Source organism: Lissotriton vulgaris, chromosome 11 (genome assembly GCF_964263255.1).
Source record: "Lissotriton vulgaris chromosome 11, aLisVul1.2, whole genome shotgun sequence".
Classification (NCBI taxonomy): Eukaryota; Metazoa; Chordata; class Amphibia; order Caudata; family Salamandridae; genus Lissotriton; species Lissotriton vulgaris.
In genome coordinates this window covers 257283473-257302844 of record NC_141699.1, presented here as the reverse complement: position 1 = coordinate 257302844, position 19372 = coordinate 257283473, and the positions used below count along the sequence as shown (strand labels likewise).

The window sequence follows — 19372 nt, the reverse complement described above, 5'->3', positions numbered from 1 at the left end:
CACAGATATGAATTCAGCAGCCCACATGCCTCAAACATGTGTAATTTATTCGCATTGGCGATGGAACCCCTGGCCTCCCTCATCCGTCAAGACCCCCTTATCCGCGGTTGAGCCTGGGATCTGAATCAGATTGACAAGATAGCCCTGTACGCATATGATGTCCTCCTTTTTTTGGCGGAACCAGAGAGTCATTCAAGTACTTGGGTGTGTGGGTCGCCCTCCTACTGGAACTCGAATCTGCCCTGGACATTAAGCCCTTGGTTGCTAGGGCCAAGGCGGACCTCAGGAAATAGCAATCCCTCCCTCTCAACCCACTGGGCAGTAGCGCCCTTTTTAAAATTATGGTCCTCCCCCGCTACCTCTATATCTTACAAAATATTACCACTCATTACTCAGGAAGCTGGTTTCGGGAATTGGATGGTGTCTTCGCCCGGTTTTTATGGGGAAGCGGGAGGCTGCGAATGTTTCTAGCACATTGCAGCATTCCCCCCTTCGATGGCCGCATGAGGGTGACTAATCTTCACCTCTACTACCTGGCCACAAGGCTCATCGTGATCCATGACTGGTTCGCGGGCGGCTGGTCTGACCCGGCGTACTGGGTCAGACCAGCCGCCGTTAATGGACTTTACGCAGATCCAAGCATACTTGTACAGGAGCCCAGTGCCACAGGCTCTTCCCCCCGTCACCAGGACGGTGCTTATGGCCGGGCGCACAGCCCTACACCAGGTAAAGTGGGACCGGAAACTCACCAGACAGACGCCCATGTGGAGCGGAGCCTGGCTGGGGGAGGTCTCGTCTCTCCAAGACTTCTATCGATGGGATCTCGTCGGGACCTCGCTATTAGGAGACGTCTGGGTAGGGGACCATATCAGATCTTTTGCAGACTTACAACAACGACACTCCCTCCTTCCCTCCCAATTGTACAAGTACCTACAGCTCAGGCATGCCCTCCACACACACATTCCGTCCCCCACCGTAGTGTCACGGATTTACCACTCCCTGGTGAACAACGACCCGCGTAGGTGGCTGGACCCCCGGAGGAGGCGGATTGGCCCCCAAGACCTTGACAACCTCCTCCAAGTTGCGTCTAGTTCAGCTTTACTACCTCCATCCTGCATACCTCACCCCAGCACGCCTGTACAGCTCCCACATGCGACCTTCCCCGACCTGCATGCGCTGCAACCACGCTCCAGCAGAATTTTACCACGTGGTTTTGCAGTGTCCCGCTCTTGCGCCGCTCTGGAGGGGGGTGGAACTTGAGCTTACATGAGCCCTTGGGTGGGAGGTTCCCCATGACCCACTATGCTGGGGGTGTTTGATGGCTTCGATGGATTGCGGGTTGATAAGCGCTTCCTGGGAACGGTGGTGGCGGTGGCGAAGCGGGATATAGCAACAATCTGGTCAGGCCAAGCCGCCTACTGTGAGGCAATGGAGACGGGGAGTAGATTGGTGTGGAACCCAGGAGGAGCCCCTCTTCGTGGCCCGGGGTTGCCCCGACTTTTTAGCAAAATATGGGGCAAATAGTTAAACCTATTGCCCGCTTGAGGGGTTTGAATGTGTTGGGTATATGTATATCTATAAGCAAGTGTCGTACTCATTCCACCTACTCATTGAGGGAAGAGTCTCTGCCGTCTTCCCTCAAATCCACCCAAAACCTGGAGGGCTGTCCAGCACTCCGCCAGCCATTTAGCATCTCCCTTGGAGTGGAGGAGCCATCCTCCTGCATCAGCAGGCCTCAACCTCACTTGTCCAGTATGTTGATGGCCAACGGACCTACAGAGGGAGCAGCACGTCAAGAGGAATTATTCATGGCTCTAGGAGGCCTGCACTGCGTCTCTGCCAAGTTTCGAGAAGCTACTCCCTCCAGGAGCCACCACACTATTTCCCTGAGTACCAGGGCACTTGCATCAAGCAAGGCTTGTTTGTGTCCCACCTGGACACCACCGCCGTGCAAGAAGACCAGCACGACGAGGGACTTCAGGACCCAGGAGAACCATGATGAGAGTGGCCCGCTGTACAGGTGACCCGAGAACCGTGAGAGCCTCAAACACAAGTGGCCAGCCTGTCAACCCCTATGCACCCGGGCCCCACAGCTTGGGTTCACGACTCCTGACTGTGTCCCTTTGGTCTAGGAGTCTCACTACCTGAACCCTCCTTTTGCGTTCTCTTGGACTTGTTCTCAAGACTCCCTGTCCTGCCTTTTTGTTTTCAGTATGATTGACTTTACCGGCGTAGCACTCGAGGCTCTATTACATAAAAAGCCAGCTTCCTACACATCCCATACTTTCAACATAAATTATAGGCCCCATGCCTACTTTTAATGCACTTGTAGTGATTTTGCTTGAGAAAGTATTCCATGACATATTGAACATTTCCAGGTAATTAATTATTTGTGCATTTTTTGAAAGGTGTGAAAGTTTATACATACCATTATTTGTAGTTAAAATTTTACTTTTGAAAACATTAATGATTTTTTTTCCTGCTTTATTTGTCATAGTGGCAACTTTCTTTGGAGGCCTAACCTGTCAAGTCAAAAACAATAATATAATTTGCCTTTAAACTGTGGTACATGAGTACATGAAAAATATCCTGATGCCTACAGGAAAAGATCTGATACTACCATCCAAGCAGAAACCTTAGAGGAGCAGAGAAGGAGATTAGAGACCAGGCTTAACCTACAACCTCAAGTCACAAGGACCCTATGGCCGATTCCCCAAACAATCATGAGTACAGGAAGTAGTGCTACATTCTCTTACAAGCTTTAATGAACCAGCCCTGAAACACCCAAGTCGATATTAGTAAAACTAAACTGAGGGGTCAGTCTTTTCTACGTGTAAATAGATAGTCTCTGAATATTTACATGCTATTGCAGTATTAGTTTTAGGTCTACTTAACGAACACATGTAAGAGTACGTAAAAGAGTACCTCAGGATTACTCTTTTACATACCTTTAAATGCCTGTGTGAATTGGCCCCTCTGTTGTGAATCCTGGACAATCAGTTATCACAGTAGTGTCCTTCAACATTTGTACTCTTGGTTTAGTTCAATCTCAATCATTGAGATACCAGATATGAAAAACAACTATTTGTAAGAGGAATGCCCATGGCTGGAAACAAGGTGTCATTGTGACATGCAGGTTATATGTAAGGGTGGTTGGAGTTGGCGGACTGCCTCTAAGAGGTGTTCCACTCCCCTCCACCTACAATACAATGTAAAAAGTAGGAAATAAGCACTTACCTTCTCTGGCATGTCTGGACTGCCCTCCTCCTCGCCGTGGTCTCCTCCCCGCAGTCTGCCATCTACACTGGTCACAAACCCCTACATTGTACGTCTTGTGAGGACTGCGCATGCACACATGCGTGCTCGTGCGCAGTCCACCCAAGATGTACAAACTAGGGTTTGTGACCAATGAGGAAAGTGGGCTGGGAGGAAAAGAAACCATGGCGAGGAGGAGGGCAGCCCGGGGACGCCAGAGCAAGTAAGTGTTTATTTCCTACTCTTTTTTGGACATGGGTGCAGGGGTTAACTCCACACCGGCGCGGAGTCTGAGTTGTTGCCTAAACTTCGCGTTCCCAACGGAGCGCGGAGTTAGAAAAAATCTGCAAACTCCCTGGCAGAGCAGAGTTCGTCACCCAGGCTTAGTTATATGGTAATTCTACCAACCACCATACGATCTGGCAGAGCCACAAGAGGCAGAAGAGCTGTCTCTGCGGTGGAACCACCAATATGGAACACATTGCTAACTGTAGAGGTAAAAACAGATATTTCCCTGTGGAAAACATTTGGAGAAGTGGCTGTTCAAGAAGTAAAGCTGTGCTTGGCTGCTGAAATAGAGCATTTGGAAGATAGCCCCTCTTGTGAGCGTTCAAGGTCGAGTCTTAGGTAAACTGTACTGATGCACTTTAGTTCTGATGTTGCAAAACTGAGTTTAATAACATTATTCAAATTACCTCATTACATGGTGCGTATGCAGCAATGGTTTCTTGTCCTGGGCATCAGAGCTCTGCCCCCTTTACTTTTGCCTCCATCATCATCTCCCAAAAAAAAACCAAAGGTTGCTGCTGAAGTTTTTTTAAAATACAGGCTGCAGTCACGTAAATATTTCCTTATTGTTCCTTATTGTTTTCCGTGCTGGGGCCCGAAGTGCTGCACACTGCCAGTCTGACACTCAGGTCAGTACTTGTGTCACACCATAGGGTTTGCAAACAGCAGGGGAGAGGGCCTGTCCAGGTGGTCAGGGGCAACGGTGTTGTCAAGTCTGGACTTCCGTAAGCGCGGCTAGGGCCCGCCAGGATCATTAGGGACAATTGCCTTCGGCCCTGGGCATCCTTTTAGCAGTAAAGAGGCCTGGTTCGCTTCATTTGAAACACTGCTGTGGGAAACAAATGTGTAATTTTCGTTGGGATGTATGCTGCGTTGGATAGAGCTCCTTCGATTAAGGCGGTGCAGCATGGGCCTGGGGTAGCCAGCTCAGGCTTGCTCTTGGGTTTGTAAAGTTGATGTGATGGGCCAAGGGGTGCTGCACCAGGTGGAAATTATATAGTACAGCATCTAGTTTACCAGTTCTGTATGGGATCTTCATTAGAAACAGCAGCTGCTTATATGGAGCAGTATAGCCTCTTTTAGTTCGCCCAGGGTTGGGGCAGGCTATGTCAGCAGCTTGACAGCTGGAAACGGAGTAGAGAAAACTCATATCGGGGACGGAGCAATGTGCACTCGGCAGTCAAGCAAACTATGTTTCAACAGAACCCTGATACACTGTCGGGAACATATGCAATGTTATGGGCTACGCATAAATTAGGCCTTTCTGGGTGCAGGGGGCGTGAATAAGCCGTTCCTAGGAAGGTGCGATTGGCCTTGACAGTGCTGAAATAGAGGGGATGGAGCACTAACGGGGACATCTCCAGAACACAGTTGGCTGTAATAGTTGAGAGGTTCTGGGACATTACTGATACAGTTTACAGTCCTGTGGAGCGCCAGAACTGCTAGGGGATTTTGATTTCCGCATCTTTATTTACCAGGTAAAACGGTCTGGGTGACGGGAGATTCGGGAATCCCGAGGGTTTCTCAGTGGGCTGATGCGAATAATGGAAGCATGGGGTCACAGCAACAGGATCATTTGGCTGTGAACATCCGACATGCATTGGAATAGCTTGAAGAAAAAGATTCTTCAGAGACTGGGCGGGGGGGGTATCTCCTCCCGATTCCTTAGTAATACACCTAGGTCGTGTTGATCTGGTTCACCTAGGGCGCAGGGACCTGCTGCACATGAAGATTCACACATTGTGCGAACTAAGCAACATGCTGGGGGCCTGTGAGATATGGTGGTCTGAAATTACGCCAAGGCTGTTTTGGCGGGGCACACGTTCAGGGGATGCCATGGAGACCTCGCGCAGGCGTGTGAACAGCACAATGCGCAAATTCACGGGGCAAAGAGGATTTGATTTTGTCAGGCATGGGTTGCTACTTGCGAAATGCACAGGGTGATTTGATGATGATGGCTTACACTTATCCAAAGTGGGGATGGACCTATTCCTGCTAGATGTGGCAGAGGCATTGGTAACAGCGCCCTCTTTGGTTCCTGGTTGGCAGCTCACCAACCAATTTATTGGTAATGCACCCAGGAGGTGTTGAGTTGGTTCACCTGGAGCGCAGGGGCCTGCTGCACTTGATGAGGATCACTTTAGGCGGATTGAGCAACTTGCGGGGATCTGTGAGATATGGTGGGTCGAAAATACCCCGGGCCTACCTGGCGGGGCGCAAGGTCAGGGGAGGCAATGGAGGCCTCGCGCAGGCGGGTGAACAGCGCAATGCGCACATTCACCGAGCAAAGAGGATTTGGTTTTGTCAGGCATGGGTTTCTACATGCAAAATGCACAGGGTGCTTTGAAGAAGATGGCATACACCTATCCTAAGTGGGGATGGACCTCTTCTGGCTTGATTTAGCGGAAGCGTTGGTGGTAGCATCAAGTTATAAATAAAAGAACTATAGAAGGTGGGGGGGCTCTGGGGCGCGGGGACCACACCCAGAGCCATGGCGGAGTTACAGGGCGATCCAACGCTGGAAGGTACAGAAAAGTACCCTCTACAGGAGCACAGTAAGGGTGCGAGAGCCAATTATCCCCTGGGAGATCCTCGGTGGGATCCTGGAGGAGTGACGGCGCCCCGTTAGTCCTTCGGGCACTTGTGGACCTGAGCAACCGGGGGTTGCCTGCAACGCTCCTCCCCCGTAGTGGGGAGGGGCGTGAGTAAGGGGTGGACTGAGGGTCTGCCGGGGGAAGGGGCTAGCCCTTCCCCCAAAATTGACAACAACCCTGCGGTTAACACCACAGGGGGTTTAGGGCTCATCAGGTGGGCAGGTGGCGAGGGGCTGCATGACCCTGGATCACCCACAAGATAACCCAACATGTTGGCATAATGTTTATGCAAATAAAGCTGCAACAACTTTCTCCAACAAAACATTGTGTGGTGTCTGTTATTATTTGAAATTGTTGTGAGCAGGCTGGGGTATGGGCCGATGTTGGCACTATGCCTGGCTGCCCAAGGCCACTGAAGGGGGCCACCTAAGAGGGCGGCCACCCTTAGTGCCACAGGATGGCACAGACCCCTGGGAGCGGTCTAGTGTTTGGGACCTGGAGGGTCCCCAGTGATGTGACTTATGGAGGGGGAAGGGCGGGGCCGAGAGTATATGGCCTGGGGTCGCGGGCCTGGCGCCCTCTTTGAGCCTTGGTCGGCCTCGTGGACGGATCCACCCACTTGACCCTGATGAGCGGTGCTGCCCGGACGCTGTTTTCACTCCCTACCGCGAACCCGGTGGCCAAGTAGCAGGGGGGGGGGGGGGAGTTATCTAATACTATTTTGCTTTTTGTTGCAGGCGGAGTTACAGGGCGATCCAACGCTGGAAGGTACAGAAGGGTACCCTCTACAGAGCACAGTAAGGGTGTGGGAGCCAATTATCCCCAGGGAGATCCTCGGTGGGATCCTGGAGGAGTGACGGCGCCCCGTTAGTCCTTCGGGCGGTTGTGGACCTGAGCAACCGGGGGTTGCCTGCAATGCTCCGCCCTCCGTAGTGGGGAGGGGTGTGAGTAAGGGGTGGACTGGAGGTCCACCGAGGGGAGGGGCTAGCCCTTACACCACAATTGACAACACCCCCGCGGTTAACACCACAGGGGGTTTATGGCTCATCAGGTGGGCAGGTGGCGAGCGGCTGCCTGACCCTGGATCGCCAGTAAGATAAGATAACCCAACATGTTGGCATAATGTGTAGGCAAATAAAGCTGCAACAACTTTCTCCAACAAAACATTGTGTGGTGTCTGTTATTAGGGTAAATTGTTGTGAGCGGGCTGGGGTATGGGCCAGTGTTGGCACTATGAGTCTGTGCAGTTTGTCATCAGTATTCGTGAAGACACACTGTGCAGACTCCAGGTGTCTTCTTCTTGTACTGCACTGTATCGTAGGTGCGTCACATGTGTATGGCACTACACAGTGATGGACTTGATGGCAGCCAGGAGCAGACCCCTGGACCCGGTGGCGGCGAGGAGGGACGGTAGAGCAGGTGTACACTGCAGTTGTCTGTGACTTGTGCCTCCGTCGCTAGCTTGCAAAGTCCAGGCGGTGCCCTGCAGACTCCCAACCCTGTGAATCACGAGGTGAGTGGTTTTTATTTTACAGATCCATCTGTCCCGGAAAAGGTTTAGATAAGCAATTGTGTGTGCTTAAGGTAGTTACCTCTTAATGCATTTCTCCGCAGTTATAAATAGCAACCGAGTGAACTCGACCCAAAGACACAGATAACGTTGTTTGTACAGCTGGCATTCGCGCACCTAATTAAAAGTACAATCAATAATGTTTTTTGAATAACTGGCATTCTGAGCGCACATATTTAATATTAATTTCATCGTACGTACAACAATGGTACTCTGAAGAGTAGTGGTGTCATAAAATGTGCTAAGATCATACAATTTAAGTTAGGAAGCCCCCATTTTTCCAGAGTTTTCTGGTTTCACACATCATCTAGTAATTGAGAGTCTATTAATCTTTCCTTGTATTAAGGCTTTGTTTTTTTTACCTCTTTGTGCATTTTTCTGTAGTTGTTATATGACGCCTGCGCCCTGACCTTAACCTAAAGGCAGCCCTAATGTTTTTTTTGTACAACTGGCATGCTTAAAGCACATATTAGATTGAAAGTGCCTTCATATTTGAAAATGAAGGAAAATAGATTTAGTGAGATATAATGATTGCCTAAGATCGCATAATTTATGTGGGGAAGCCCTGATTTATCCATGTTTTCTAGTTTCACTTTGTACAAATCAGCTAGTAATTGCGATCCGAAGGTATTGCTAATGTTGCTCAGAACTTGCTCTATAATAACTCACTTCAATAAGCACTTCAGTGTAGTGTTGGAAAGGTAAACATCAGGAAGATTCCACATATATTGTAACATAAAAGGAAATTAGAAGATTCTATGCAACTGGTGGTCACCTTGTTAATGGTGAATGCGTTTTTAGATATGAATGTTGTGGGGCCTAATGACACCTAGAAACATTGAACCTTGTCATTGTATGGGCAGTAGAATAGAGCCATAACTTTGGTGCAGTTAAAACAACATAATTGTATTGCATTTGCACAGAAAATGGTGATTGGACTCCCAATAAATGCAGTGCTGCACGACATAACGTGCCTTCCCACATACCTCACCCCCCCAAAAGGCCAAAACTCAGCCCCATGACTCTCAAACTTCACCAGCCGCCACTGCGAGTATGGTCTCTTCCTTGGTCCTGATTCCATTTGTCTCTTTATTATTATTGTAAAAATTGGGGGGCAAGCTGTTTTTTTCTGTCCTTAGTGCCTTTTCCTATTTCCACATCTGCCCACTTGACACCCCCAGTGACCCAGTCCCAGCCTGTGTGAATACCTACCTTCACTGTCTTCAGCACCTTGGTCTTGGAGGGGTGGCCTTGGTAAATGACTTCTTTCAGGACGTCACAGATTATGTTCACTGCTACTTTCAGCTGTGTCAGGTAGGCCTCATTGGGTTGAAGGTGATCAAAGATGTACTTGTCCAGATCATTGGCGAAGCACTGGTAGAGGTCGGGAATGGCAGCCATGTTCTTTTAACAGGACTGGCAGGAGAAAGAGAACAGAGGATCGTGGGGACAGGTTCACTGAAACGTCCACTGCAAGGGCAGACAGAGAGTAAGAGACTGACAGAGGGGGTTGTAGATAGAGAGACACCCGGTGAGATAAGGAAATAGTGTCTGTGAAGGATACATGGAAACAGGGTCAGTGAATTCAATGGCAGCAAACAGGTATACAGAGACAGAGTGCCAATATAGGCAACATCCCCCCACAAGAAAAACATAACATGCACATCAATACAATAAACACACAAGACATGTTAGTTGGGAAACATTTTGCTGCAGGTTTATTTCATACAAGAAATATATGTCAACGTGGTGGGTTAACTTACGGGCGATCCAAGTGCAGGCAGTGGTGACTAACCTAAGCTGCTCTGCCCGCCTGATGAGCCAACTACACCATGGCCAACCCAATCGATGCTACCATTTCGTAGGGATTTTCCCCCTTAAATACCGTGGACCACCAGTCAATCCCTTTACTCATGCCTTTTGAGGGGCAGAGCGTGTCCAGGCAACCCCCGGTTGCTCAGGCTTACAATGGCCCGAAGGACTAGTGGGGCACCATCGCTTTCTTCCAGGGTCCTGCCGTGAAGACTCCTGGGGCTGTTGGCTCCTGCACCCCTATTGGGTTCCTAAAGAGGGTACCCCTATGTACCATTCAGCCTCTGGATCGCCCTGTGAATCCGCCTGCAACACAAATTAACAAGTTAACATGTTCGTTCCCTGGCTACTGACCCCAGCCAGCATGCAGGGTATGCGGTAGGGAGGGAGACGACATGACCAGGAGGAACCTAAAGGATGGCTAGATGGGCGAGGGCAGGTATAAATACCTCGCCCAAACCCTCAGATTCACCAGAAGTGACGCGGAATCTGCGCCGGACTTTAGGCGCTCCAAGGGGTCCCCTCAACTAGACGTGGGGATGTTCCTAATATGGCACTAAGGTGGCCGCCCTTTTGAGCTGCACACTGCGTGCGCTGCAGGCAGCCTCAGTCACTGAACATGATGACAGATACTATGAACACACGGTTAGAGAGACACGGAGACAGTAAATAAAACAGAGACAGAGTGAGCGAGAAAGCCAGAAATAAACAGAGGGAAGGGGAAGTCGTCAAAGGTTTGCATAAACAAGGTCATCCAGATGAAGGGAACAGATAGTGATTGGTGTGGAAATGCAGAACTAGGGGTGGGTGAGGCACTGAAAGCTGATGCCTGGCTCTGGCTTAGCTCCAGGTCCTCTTGGAACCTCGAGCCAGAGCAGAGGATTCGGCCTGCCACCCACGATCTAACGTCAAGCAGCAAGATTAATGATAAAGCATTAATCATTGAGGTAAATGAAAGGCACAATGTGAAACCAGAAAAACTGGGCTCAATTCCCAACTTCCATTTTCCCTGCAGAATCAAGTTGTGTGATCGGGCAAATATTTTATATCATTCAGCCTCCTTTTCCTTCATTATCACATATGAGAGCACCTTCAAAAAATTGATTTGTGCGCTGTGCTATTCAGTGTTTAATTTGTAAAATAATAAGTTCCAGGGCTAGGACCAGGAGGCCACTGCAGCTTGCACCACCCATCACCCTTGTCATTGCTGCCAAAACAACTACTAACCATCTCTAATGCAGATAAATGTGACAGTTCCGATTATTCCAGGTCCCCAAAGTTAAAAGAATGGCTAGGGAGGCAGGTATTAGCAATTTTTAATGTACATTGTTTTCCTAGACAAACGTTATACTGCTCATCTCTAAATTACACGAGCAGTGCCACCTTGTGGTAGAAAGCCCTAAGTGTGGTGTTGACAATTGGGTGCCGGTGCTGAGCACCGGAAACCAATTAAGTGCTGGTACTCAGCACCGGAAAGCACTGGCTCAAATTAAGCACTAATTTCGCTGCATCTGTAATAAGAATCTAGCCCATATAAGGATGCACATGAAACCCGACTAATCCCTTAGTTCACTAGTTCACTCCTTTCGAAGCAAGACCTAAAAACCTTGGTCCAGTCTCTGGTTCTCTCTAGATTGGACTATTGCAATTCTCTACTTGCTGGCCTCCCCAAGTCTCACCTTTTCCCTCTCAAATCCGTACTCCACTCAGTGGCTCGTTTTGTCATTGGGGCCAAAAGAAGTGACCAGATCACACCCATACTTTTCTGTCTTCTATGGCTTCCCATTGAAGTAATATCAATATACCAGCTTGCCTGTATCACCCACAAAGCCCTGAACACTTCCTCCCCTCGATACCTGGTAAATAAACCTAAAATCTCTGGAAGCTCTACACCTTCACGCAATTCGAAAAAACTACTGCTTGAGCCCCCCACTTTCAAAAGGGAAAGATCGATGGCTCAATCCTTCGCCGGCAATGTGGTCAGAATCTGGAACTCACTTTCTCCACTACTCCGCACCACCACCTCTACCCGGACTTTCAATGCTGACCTCAAATCTCTTCTCTTCTAAAGACACTTCCAGAATTAATGTATCCCTTTTTATGCCCCTCTAGGCAGTTCTTATTATGTTGTAAATATGTAATCTGTGCCTCAAAGATGCGAATCCTATTGTGTTTTTGATTTCTGTGTGACTGCCATCTATTGTTTTATCTTACTTTTTCATCTTCCTCGTTTGTATTTGTAACTTGTAAATATGTAAATGTCCTCATGTAATGGTCTTGGTTCTATTGTGAAGCGCTCTGACACCTTTGGGTAAAGTCTGCGCTATATAAAATTTCATTAAATAAATAAATAAATAAATAAAATGACGTTGCCTTACATGCGAGGGGCAGGGCAGGGGTGTTCCTATATACGTCACTTTTAAATACACTCATACAATCTGATGTACTAAGGTGAAACGCTTCTGCGTGTTAAGGAAATTGTTTTTACATTTTGAAAACACTTGAAGAAGTCTGCATGTTTGCTGCGTAAGTAGACCCCTGGCTTGAGTGACCCTTTTAATTTGTTGGTACGTTCACCTCCATGCAGAACCTCTACAACCTACAAACTACCAGGGAATGTACAAATGTTACCACAAAAAGAATAAACCATAGTAGAGCCGGCCAACTTGCTGCTGGAGTTTGTGGTCTCTATCACTATAAAGGGGAGGTTTGTGTTAATAGCATTTTTCTCTTCCGCTGAAAAAGTTTGCTCGAGCCTGGAGTCCTTCTTCCCGACACTACGTCACTCGTACTTTAAGACCCAATTTCCGCTCTTCCTTATAACACTTTACAAAGCAGCAAGGCATGAACGTTAAAGTCAGCCGTGGGCCACCTCCTCTGTCCACCTCCTCCAAGTCCCCACTACACTCCCATGGGCCATCTCTCGGTTTCGTTTCATCGGCAGCAGGGCGTTTCTGCCAGGGATTTTACCCTTCTGCATCATAAGACCTACTTGTAAGTTTCGAGTCCTCCCTGCACTCGTTGTCCATCCGAGGCAGCCAGACAAAAGTACCCCAAAGTAGCGTTGTAGACAGCAGCCGCCAAAGTGTGCCAAGGCCTTTGAGAAAGGTGGGGCCAGCATCGGCCCCGCCGCAAGTATGGCAGAGAAGGCAGTGTGCGGGCAAAAATGGCAGGAGCAGAGAGAGTAGTGTGGGTAGAAAAGACCTGGTGCAAAAAAGACAGCGTGTAGGGTGCGACAGTACAAGGGCTTGTTTATCAACATGCAAAGTCACCAGTATTGGTGGGCCAAGTTATTCTCGCTCAAAGAGGTTTTTTCAAGAAACATTGCGAGAGCGATGTCAGATTTGCAGGCAAAAAATCATCACCTCAGAAAGTCTAGCAAGGTGAAGGGACTTTTAAAATTTACCTCCAGTTCCTAATGAAAATTAAGGGAACTGTCTGTCATCTGGCTGCAGCCAGCTCATTCCAATGAGGACCTGTCCCAGTGTACTGGAGAGACCGGGAGTGCGGGCTTTGGTACCATATTCAGCAACAGGTTGTGCATGCAGCTTCAGCCTGCTGAGTGGCCTACTTTGGGAGTAAACAGAAACATAACTAAGGGTGGGTGGCAAATTCCGTTACGCTCGCGGAACTTGCAAATTGTCAGCATTTTCGTGTTATGCGCGGAATGCGGAAATATAGAATTCGGGGGCTTGAGGTATTAATTAAACCTCACAAGGAAGCACTTACATGATATAAATAAAGCAGGAGCCCGAGTAGAAGCTCAAATTCTGTAATGCATTAATCAGGCCAAAAACCTTGTGAGCTCGGTCGATGCTGGGAAGGTGTGCTTTCACTCCATATCTACCGTCGTACAGGGGTGGATTGGCAATGCGGGCATTCGGGCATCGGCCGAAGGGCCGGTATCTCCGTGCCCTCTGTGGGCCGTTTTTTTTCTCCCCTTTCCCAGCCACACAGTGAAGCTGCATTAATTTCTCGGTCTCTGTTTTCGTGCTCTCTGTGGACTAGGAAAGGGGAGAAAAAAACAGCCCAGAGAGGGCACGGAGACAGAGACAGAGAAATGAATGCAGCTTCACTCGGCAGTGAGTATCCGCTGTGGCCTCTCCTTCACCCCCTGCCCTGCAAAGCAATCACACTGAGGGTGGCTGGGGAGGGGGTGATTGTTTGCAAAAACCGGCCTCCCAGGGGTCAGGTGTTGCTCAGGCCTTTGAGCCATTTTCACCTCGGCTCCCCTGGGGCCTACGCAGCACATAAACAGAGTTAGTTTTTTTTGTTTGTTTGTTTTTAATTTAATGCGATTTTATATAGCGCAAACTTTACCAGAAGGTGTCAGAGCGCTTTACATAAGAATCAGTTGCGAAACATAAGGACTTAGGATTACATGCGTTACATAAAAGATACAAGCAGAAAAAATTGCAAATGTACAAGATGTAAAGTCACACAAGGAAGAGATACAAACAGAAAGAAAAATTGCAAATGTACAAGTAGTAAAGTCACTCAAGGAAGAGAACCAAAAGGATATACTCTAAGAGTCACATAGGAATGGTAGAGAGTACAAAGGTCTACTGCATATACTAGTGATTAGATTTATCTCTAAATACCTAAGGAAGGGATACGAATGGATATACTCTAAGAGTCACATAGGAATGGTAGATAGTACAAAGGTCTACTTCATATACTAGTGATTAGAGTTCTCTATATACATATATATATACACACATAGCAGATTTTCTCAGGCAGAGTTCCATTAAGTGGGGTCGGAGGTGGGATGCAGTCACAGCACCAAGGGAGGGTGGGAGGGATACAAGGGTATGGAGAAAAGGCAAAACAGAAAAGGGAAGAAACATTTGAGGATCGTCAAGGGGGAAACGAGGGAGAAGGGTACAAGACGAGGTAATGGACAAGATGGCGGGTCGGGCTCCAGAGAAAAACGGCCGAGGGCATAGTGGGCGAGGAAGAATGGGTCTCGGTGTGGGAGCCAGGTGATCTTTGCAACTTGCACCATATTCACCTCAGCTTCCCACTGGCTACCATGGATGACCCAGCAGCTGTGTTTTGTGCTCCCCGGCCAGGATATTGCCCTGAGGCCTGGAGGGCTGGGGAGGGCTGATTAATTTACTAATTGCAGGGGCCTTACTGCTATTCATGTGCTCCTGAGCTGAAGGTCTGGGGAGGGCTGAGTAGGTTAGTAATAGCAAGGGCGTCGCTGCTTATTAGGAGCTCCTTCCCTGGAGTGCTCGAATAATTTTGTGACAGAAAGGGGCCTTGCTGTTTTTTTAGTTGCTCAGCATGGCGCCATTGTCACATTTGCCCTGTGTCCTGTGCAAGAACAGTATCCCCTCACTTTAATTCATTTCTGTGCCAAACATCTTAAGGATTTTGGGGGCCCTGGGCCAAGCATATTTTTGGGCCCCTGTTCGGAACAGATTTGAATTTATAATCCAATTTCTGATCTTTGATGCCCTCTTTCAACTGGTCACTGGACAGTACACTACCATACTTGTCCAAATTCCTAATGTATTTACATCTAATATTCAAGGACATTGACGTGTGTAACCAAATGGTGTTTCATGAAAGGGCACGCCCCTTGAATGTGGGCCACGCCCCTTAATTGTGGGCCACGCCCCTTGAATGTGGGCCACGCCCCTTGAATGTGGGCCACTTTTTTCGTCAGTGCCCGGGCCAAATTGTGATCCCAATCCGATCCTGCCGTCGTAAATTAGCTGTGGCTTGATGGAGGTCTTTGCATCCATGACTTTCTCGAGCGCCGTCCCCGTGTAGTTCCTGTGACCAGGAGGTTCTTTCTCCTCATCTGCTGCTCTGATCAGTCTCTGACCTTTTAAACAAGAGGCATGTGAACTCGCATAGAAACCCTGACCATTTGGCCCGCACCCCCCGCTCCAGTGTGTCTGTCACTTAGCACTGAGGGGTGAGTGTGCAAGTACCCCCAGCTGCAGACACACATGCACGGCGCACGGTGCGCACAGAAGCGGGGTCTTGGAGAGCGCGAGGGGGCTCCGGGGAGAAATCATGCTCAAGAAGACATCCTTTCAAGGAGACACAGACCCTCCATCGTTTCACAGTGTCCCCCGCCGCCAGTTAGCCCCAAGTCAGACCAAGGCGTTCCACCCAGAGCACCAGGATTATGGGGTCCCCTTCCCTTCCACCTCTGCCAGGACATAGACAGCGGCCACTCAGCCGGACCAAGCGTGGGGGGCACAGTTGGCAGGGTAAATGTGCCCGTACCGGGTTCAGGGGGACCCCTCTCTTCCCAACCTGTGAGTCAGCTGCTGGCCATGCACGACAGTTGTGAAAAGACACCCCTAATCGACACCCTAAGGAGGGCTAGAACCGGGGTACCACGCATCAGATCACTCCAGACGTCAGAATGAAATATTAAATGTATATAGTGTGCGGTTACACAATGTGTGGAAACCACAATGCTGTTGTTGCACCATTGGTGTGTGTGTGTGTGTGTGTTGGGGGTCTATCTTAACCCCCCCTTCACTCTCCTCATCTCTGCCCCCTGCAGCCTGTCTCTCTCCCCTCTGTGGCCCTGGTACACCTCCTGCACTCTCATTCACTATCATTTCCTTTCACTCACCTTTTTTCCACCTCTTTCTGACTCTTTGTTCACTCCTCCCTTCTTTCCTCCCTCCTTTCCCTCTTCCTTGGTCCTCTCACTTCAGATCACGCTCTCCATCACGCCTACCAAATAACTTTTGTTACTTAAGTGTTTTCTTCCCGTTTTGTATCATGCCCTGCTTGCTCCTCCCACCCCTCGGTCTGTGTTTTGCCTTCTCTCGCTCATGCGCTTTCCTCCTTTCTTCTGTGCGGTCTTCCTATGCCTGTCTCTCCTTCCTATCAGACCTTTGAAGTTCCTTTCCCTTTCTTTGTCTTTTTTTCTGCTTTATGTTTCTTTTTCATTTTTTTTTCTCTAATCCTCTACCTCAGTGTTTCCCAAACTGTGGTCCACGGACTCCCAGGGGTCTCTGACACATTCCCAGGGGGTCCGCAGGCAGCAGTTTTAAAAGCACTGCAAAGTATCTTGTTTAATTAGCAGTTTTCAAAGAACAATAAAAGTGTCAAGATAACACCAGTGATTAATGTCCCTGCTGGAGAGGCAGAAGAGTTTTGTCCAGTGGCATCTTTGACTAATCTAATGTAGCACAGAGGGTTAATATGCCTACTGCAAAGTACAGTGTACCAAGCATTTTATAAAACAGTATTTTATATGCATAGGTCAGTGGGTTACTGCTTTTGTCAGAGAGATTTTTGTGTTACAGTGCAGTTCATAAGTGACAATCGTAATCTAGCACAGTGACCTATAAACTGTCCTCAAACAGCTGCTTGCAAACTGCAAGGTACAGTTGGTGACTTATGATTTTCCCAGTCTTTCATTATCCTGATGCTGCTAAAAAGGTTTATTTGGGTGGAAATACATTTTTATTGTTAAAGTTAATGCTAACCACTGAGTTATGTTCTGACTCCTGAGTGTGTGCTTCTCCAGACCAAACACTCTTTAAAAATGCCTACCAATATGAATGACATGTGAATGCTACACCTTATAGTCTCCTTTGCCTTATGAAACATTTTCTATACATTGATTTACACATATGATTCACTGTCTCTATATGTGTGTGATGTAAAGTGCTGCGACATCCTACAATGGTAGGAGAGATGCTATAAAAAATGAAATACACGTGACAGAAGGGCTATGGAGAGATGAGAAACACTGTTGGAGGGTGATAGTGGTGGAATCATTGAAGAAACCCCAGAAAGATTGTAGTATGCTTGTGCATAGTCAGGTCTTTATTTACTATTCTTTAAAAGCTAATACAATTCAAGATATAATGATAAATGTGTTGTAGACTGCACCATTGTTTCCTAATTTACTTGGGGCCGGGGGGAGCCTCCCAAAGCCCCCTTTGTAGTGGTCAGGCTCACTCACTGCACATGGTGTGCACGGTATGGGGACTAGTCTGAAATCATTTGCCAGGGCTGCTTAGGGTTTCCAGTCTGGCCCTGGCAGGAGCAGGAGCCTCGTACTGCAAAATAAAACCAACGATTGAAAAGTTAGTCACGGAGATGCAGCACCAACCTTCCCATCAACTTTTTTAGTTTTCTTGCAAATTCTTTCAATATAAAAATACAACAGAAGTGGTAGAGAGTGTTGTTAGCCTCCTTGGCTTAACAACACACTCCACCACCTCAGAAACGCAGGGCTGCCCCATATTTACAAGAATATAGTGCAGCCCTGTGTTTCCCCTGCGCTGGCGCTACACTTAACAGGGGAAGATTGTTTATGTACAAGAAGGTCCCCCTTCCTGCACATAAACATTCTTGAAATGTCGTTGTGTCAATTCTATGTATACAGTTTAATGCTCATGAAAGTTACAAAATGTAATTTTTGTTTTAAAGATTGTTGATGTGCAGGAAGGGTCACCTTCCTGAACATAAACAATCAAAGGCGTTTTGCAAAAACAAGGACAAATGAAGCATTTCTCCTTGTTTTGCCAAGTTAGGACCAGGTTTTCCCTGGTCTTAATTTTGGCGCTGCCTCCCATTTACGCCTTGTAAATAGGGGGCAGCGTCAAAATCAATGGGTGTCGCAGGGGAAATGCCCACAGCAACACCCACTGCCCACCCCTTTCCCGCTAAGCATTGGGTGAAAGGGGGTCTAATTTACAAGGCACCGTTAAGCCACGTTAAGTGGCTTAACGTTGCCTTGTAAATAAGGCAAAGCCCCCATCGCCACGGGAACGTCTCAAAAAGTGATGTTCCCATAGTGATAGGGGCCTGTAAATATACTCCTAAAATCATTAGTAATTCAAGTATTTCTTTTGTGTCCACACATGTGTTAATTTTTTCCGAATTACTGTTTTAATGTTTTTAAAAAGTTTGGGAAACACTGCTCTACCTTATTTCTGTGCACATTTTTTAAAATAATTAAAATAATAGTAATTTTTGACAACGTTTACAAACCTGCATCAGTCTCGTGGAATATTAAACACATTTTCTACAAACGACGTTTGGATTGTGTCTTTGTGTCTCTTTTCTAAGAATTTCAAACAAGGTGTTTCTCATCTCCTTTTGAGTCATGCCTCTTCCAGTAACCTGTTTCTTTGTTTACCCTCTCACTACTAATTCACACACTTGTGTTGTTGTGAGTTACTTTACACATCCATGAGGTGTACCTGCCAGGCACCCAAGCTTCGAGGCACCTCCCACCTCCTGTCACTTTCTTCTCTCACCTAGTTTCACTTTCTCTCTTTCGTCACTCCACGTGAGACACATTTGCTCTCCTCCACGCCACACCTTTTCTCACAACTCTGTACCTGTGCTTCCCCTTCCCTCCTTCTGTTTGAGCTCACTCCCTCGTCCCCCTCTACCACTTCTGAGCCTCTGTCCCTCCTCTCTCTCCTCTCGCACACCAGCCCCTCTTCTTGTCCTTGCTTCTCACAAGCTTCTAGCTCTCACAACTTGCTGTATTTTTGCACATACAGGTCTTCTCCTCCGTCCACCTCTCAGTTTACTTCCCCCTCCTTCCATCCCTGCTTCCTTCCCCCACACATCTGCTCTGGTCCTTCCCCTTCGTTCTTTTCTAACATTTCATTCCGCTCATCACCTTCTTTTCTCAAATCTCTACCCCCCACTTTCACTCCCACAACTCTGCCCCTTCTACTTCTGACTCACTTCTGCCAACCCCGACGTCCCTCGTATCTCTTTTGTTATCTCTGTCCCATCTTCCCTGTTTTCTTCTTTAACACATTTGCCTTCTCCCTTATTCCTGTTTTCTTCTCTCACACCTCTGTCCCTCTCCTTTGTTCATGTTTTATTCTCTCAAACCTCA

At 47.9% G+C, this 19372-nt stretch overlaps 1 protein-coding gene across 1 annotated transcript in view; it reads right to left on the bottom strand.

Moving 5' to 3' along the window:
- The window catches only part of LOC147679609 (2'-5'-oligoadenylate synthase 1-like), a 183260-nt gene that overhangs the window by 147060 nt on the left and 16828 nt on the right, over positions 1–19372 (bottom strand). Inside the window, exon 2 of the mRNA XM_086943184.1 lies at positions 8920–9123. Coding sequence (XP_086799310.1) covers positions 8920–9108 — 189 coding nt within the window. The 5' untranslated portion in view covers positions 9109–9123. The remainder of the gene's footprint in view (positions 1–8919; positions 9124–19372) is intronic.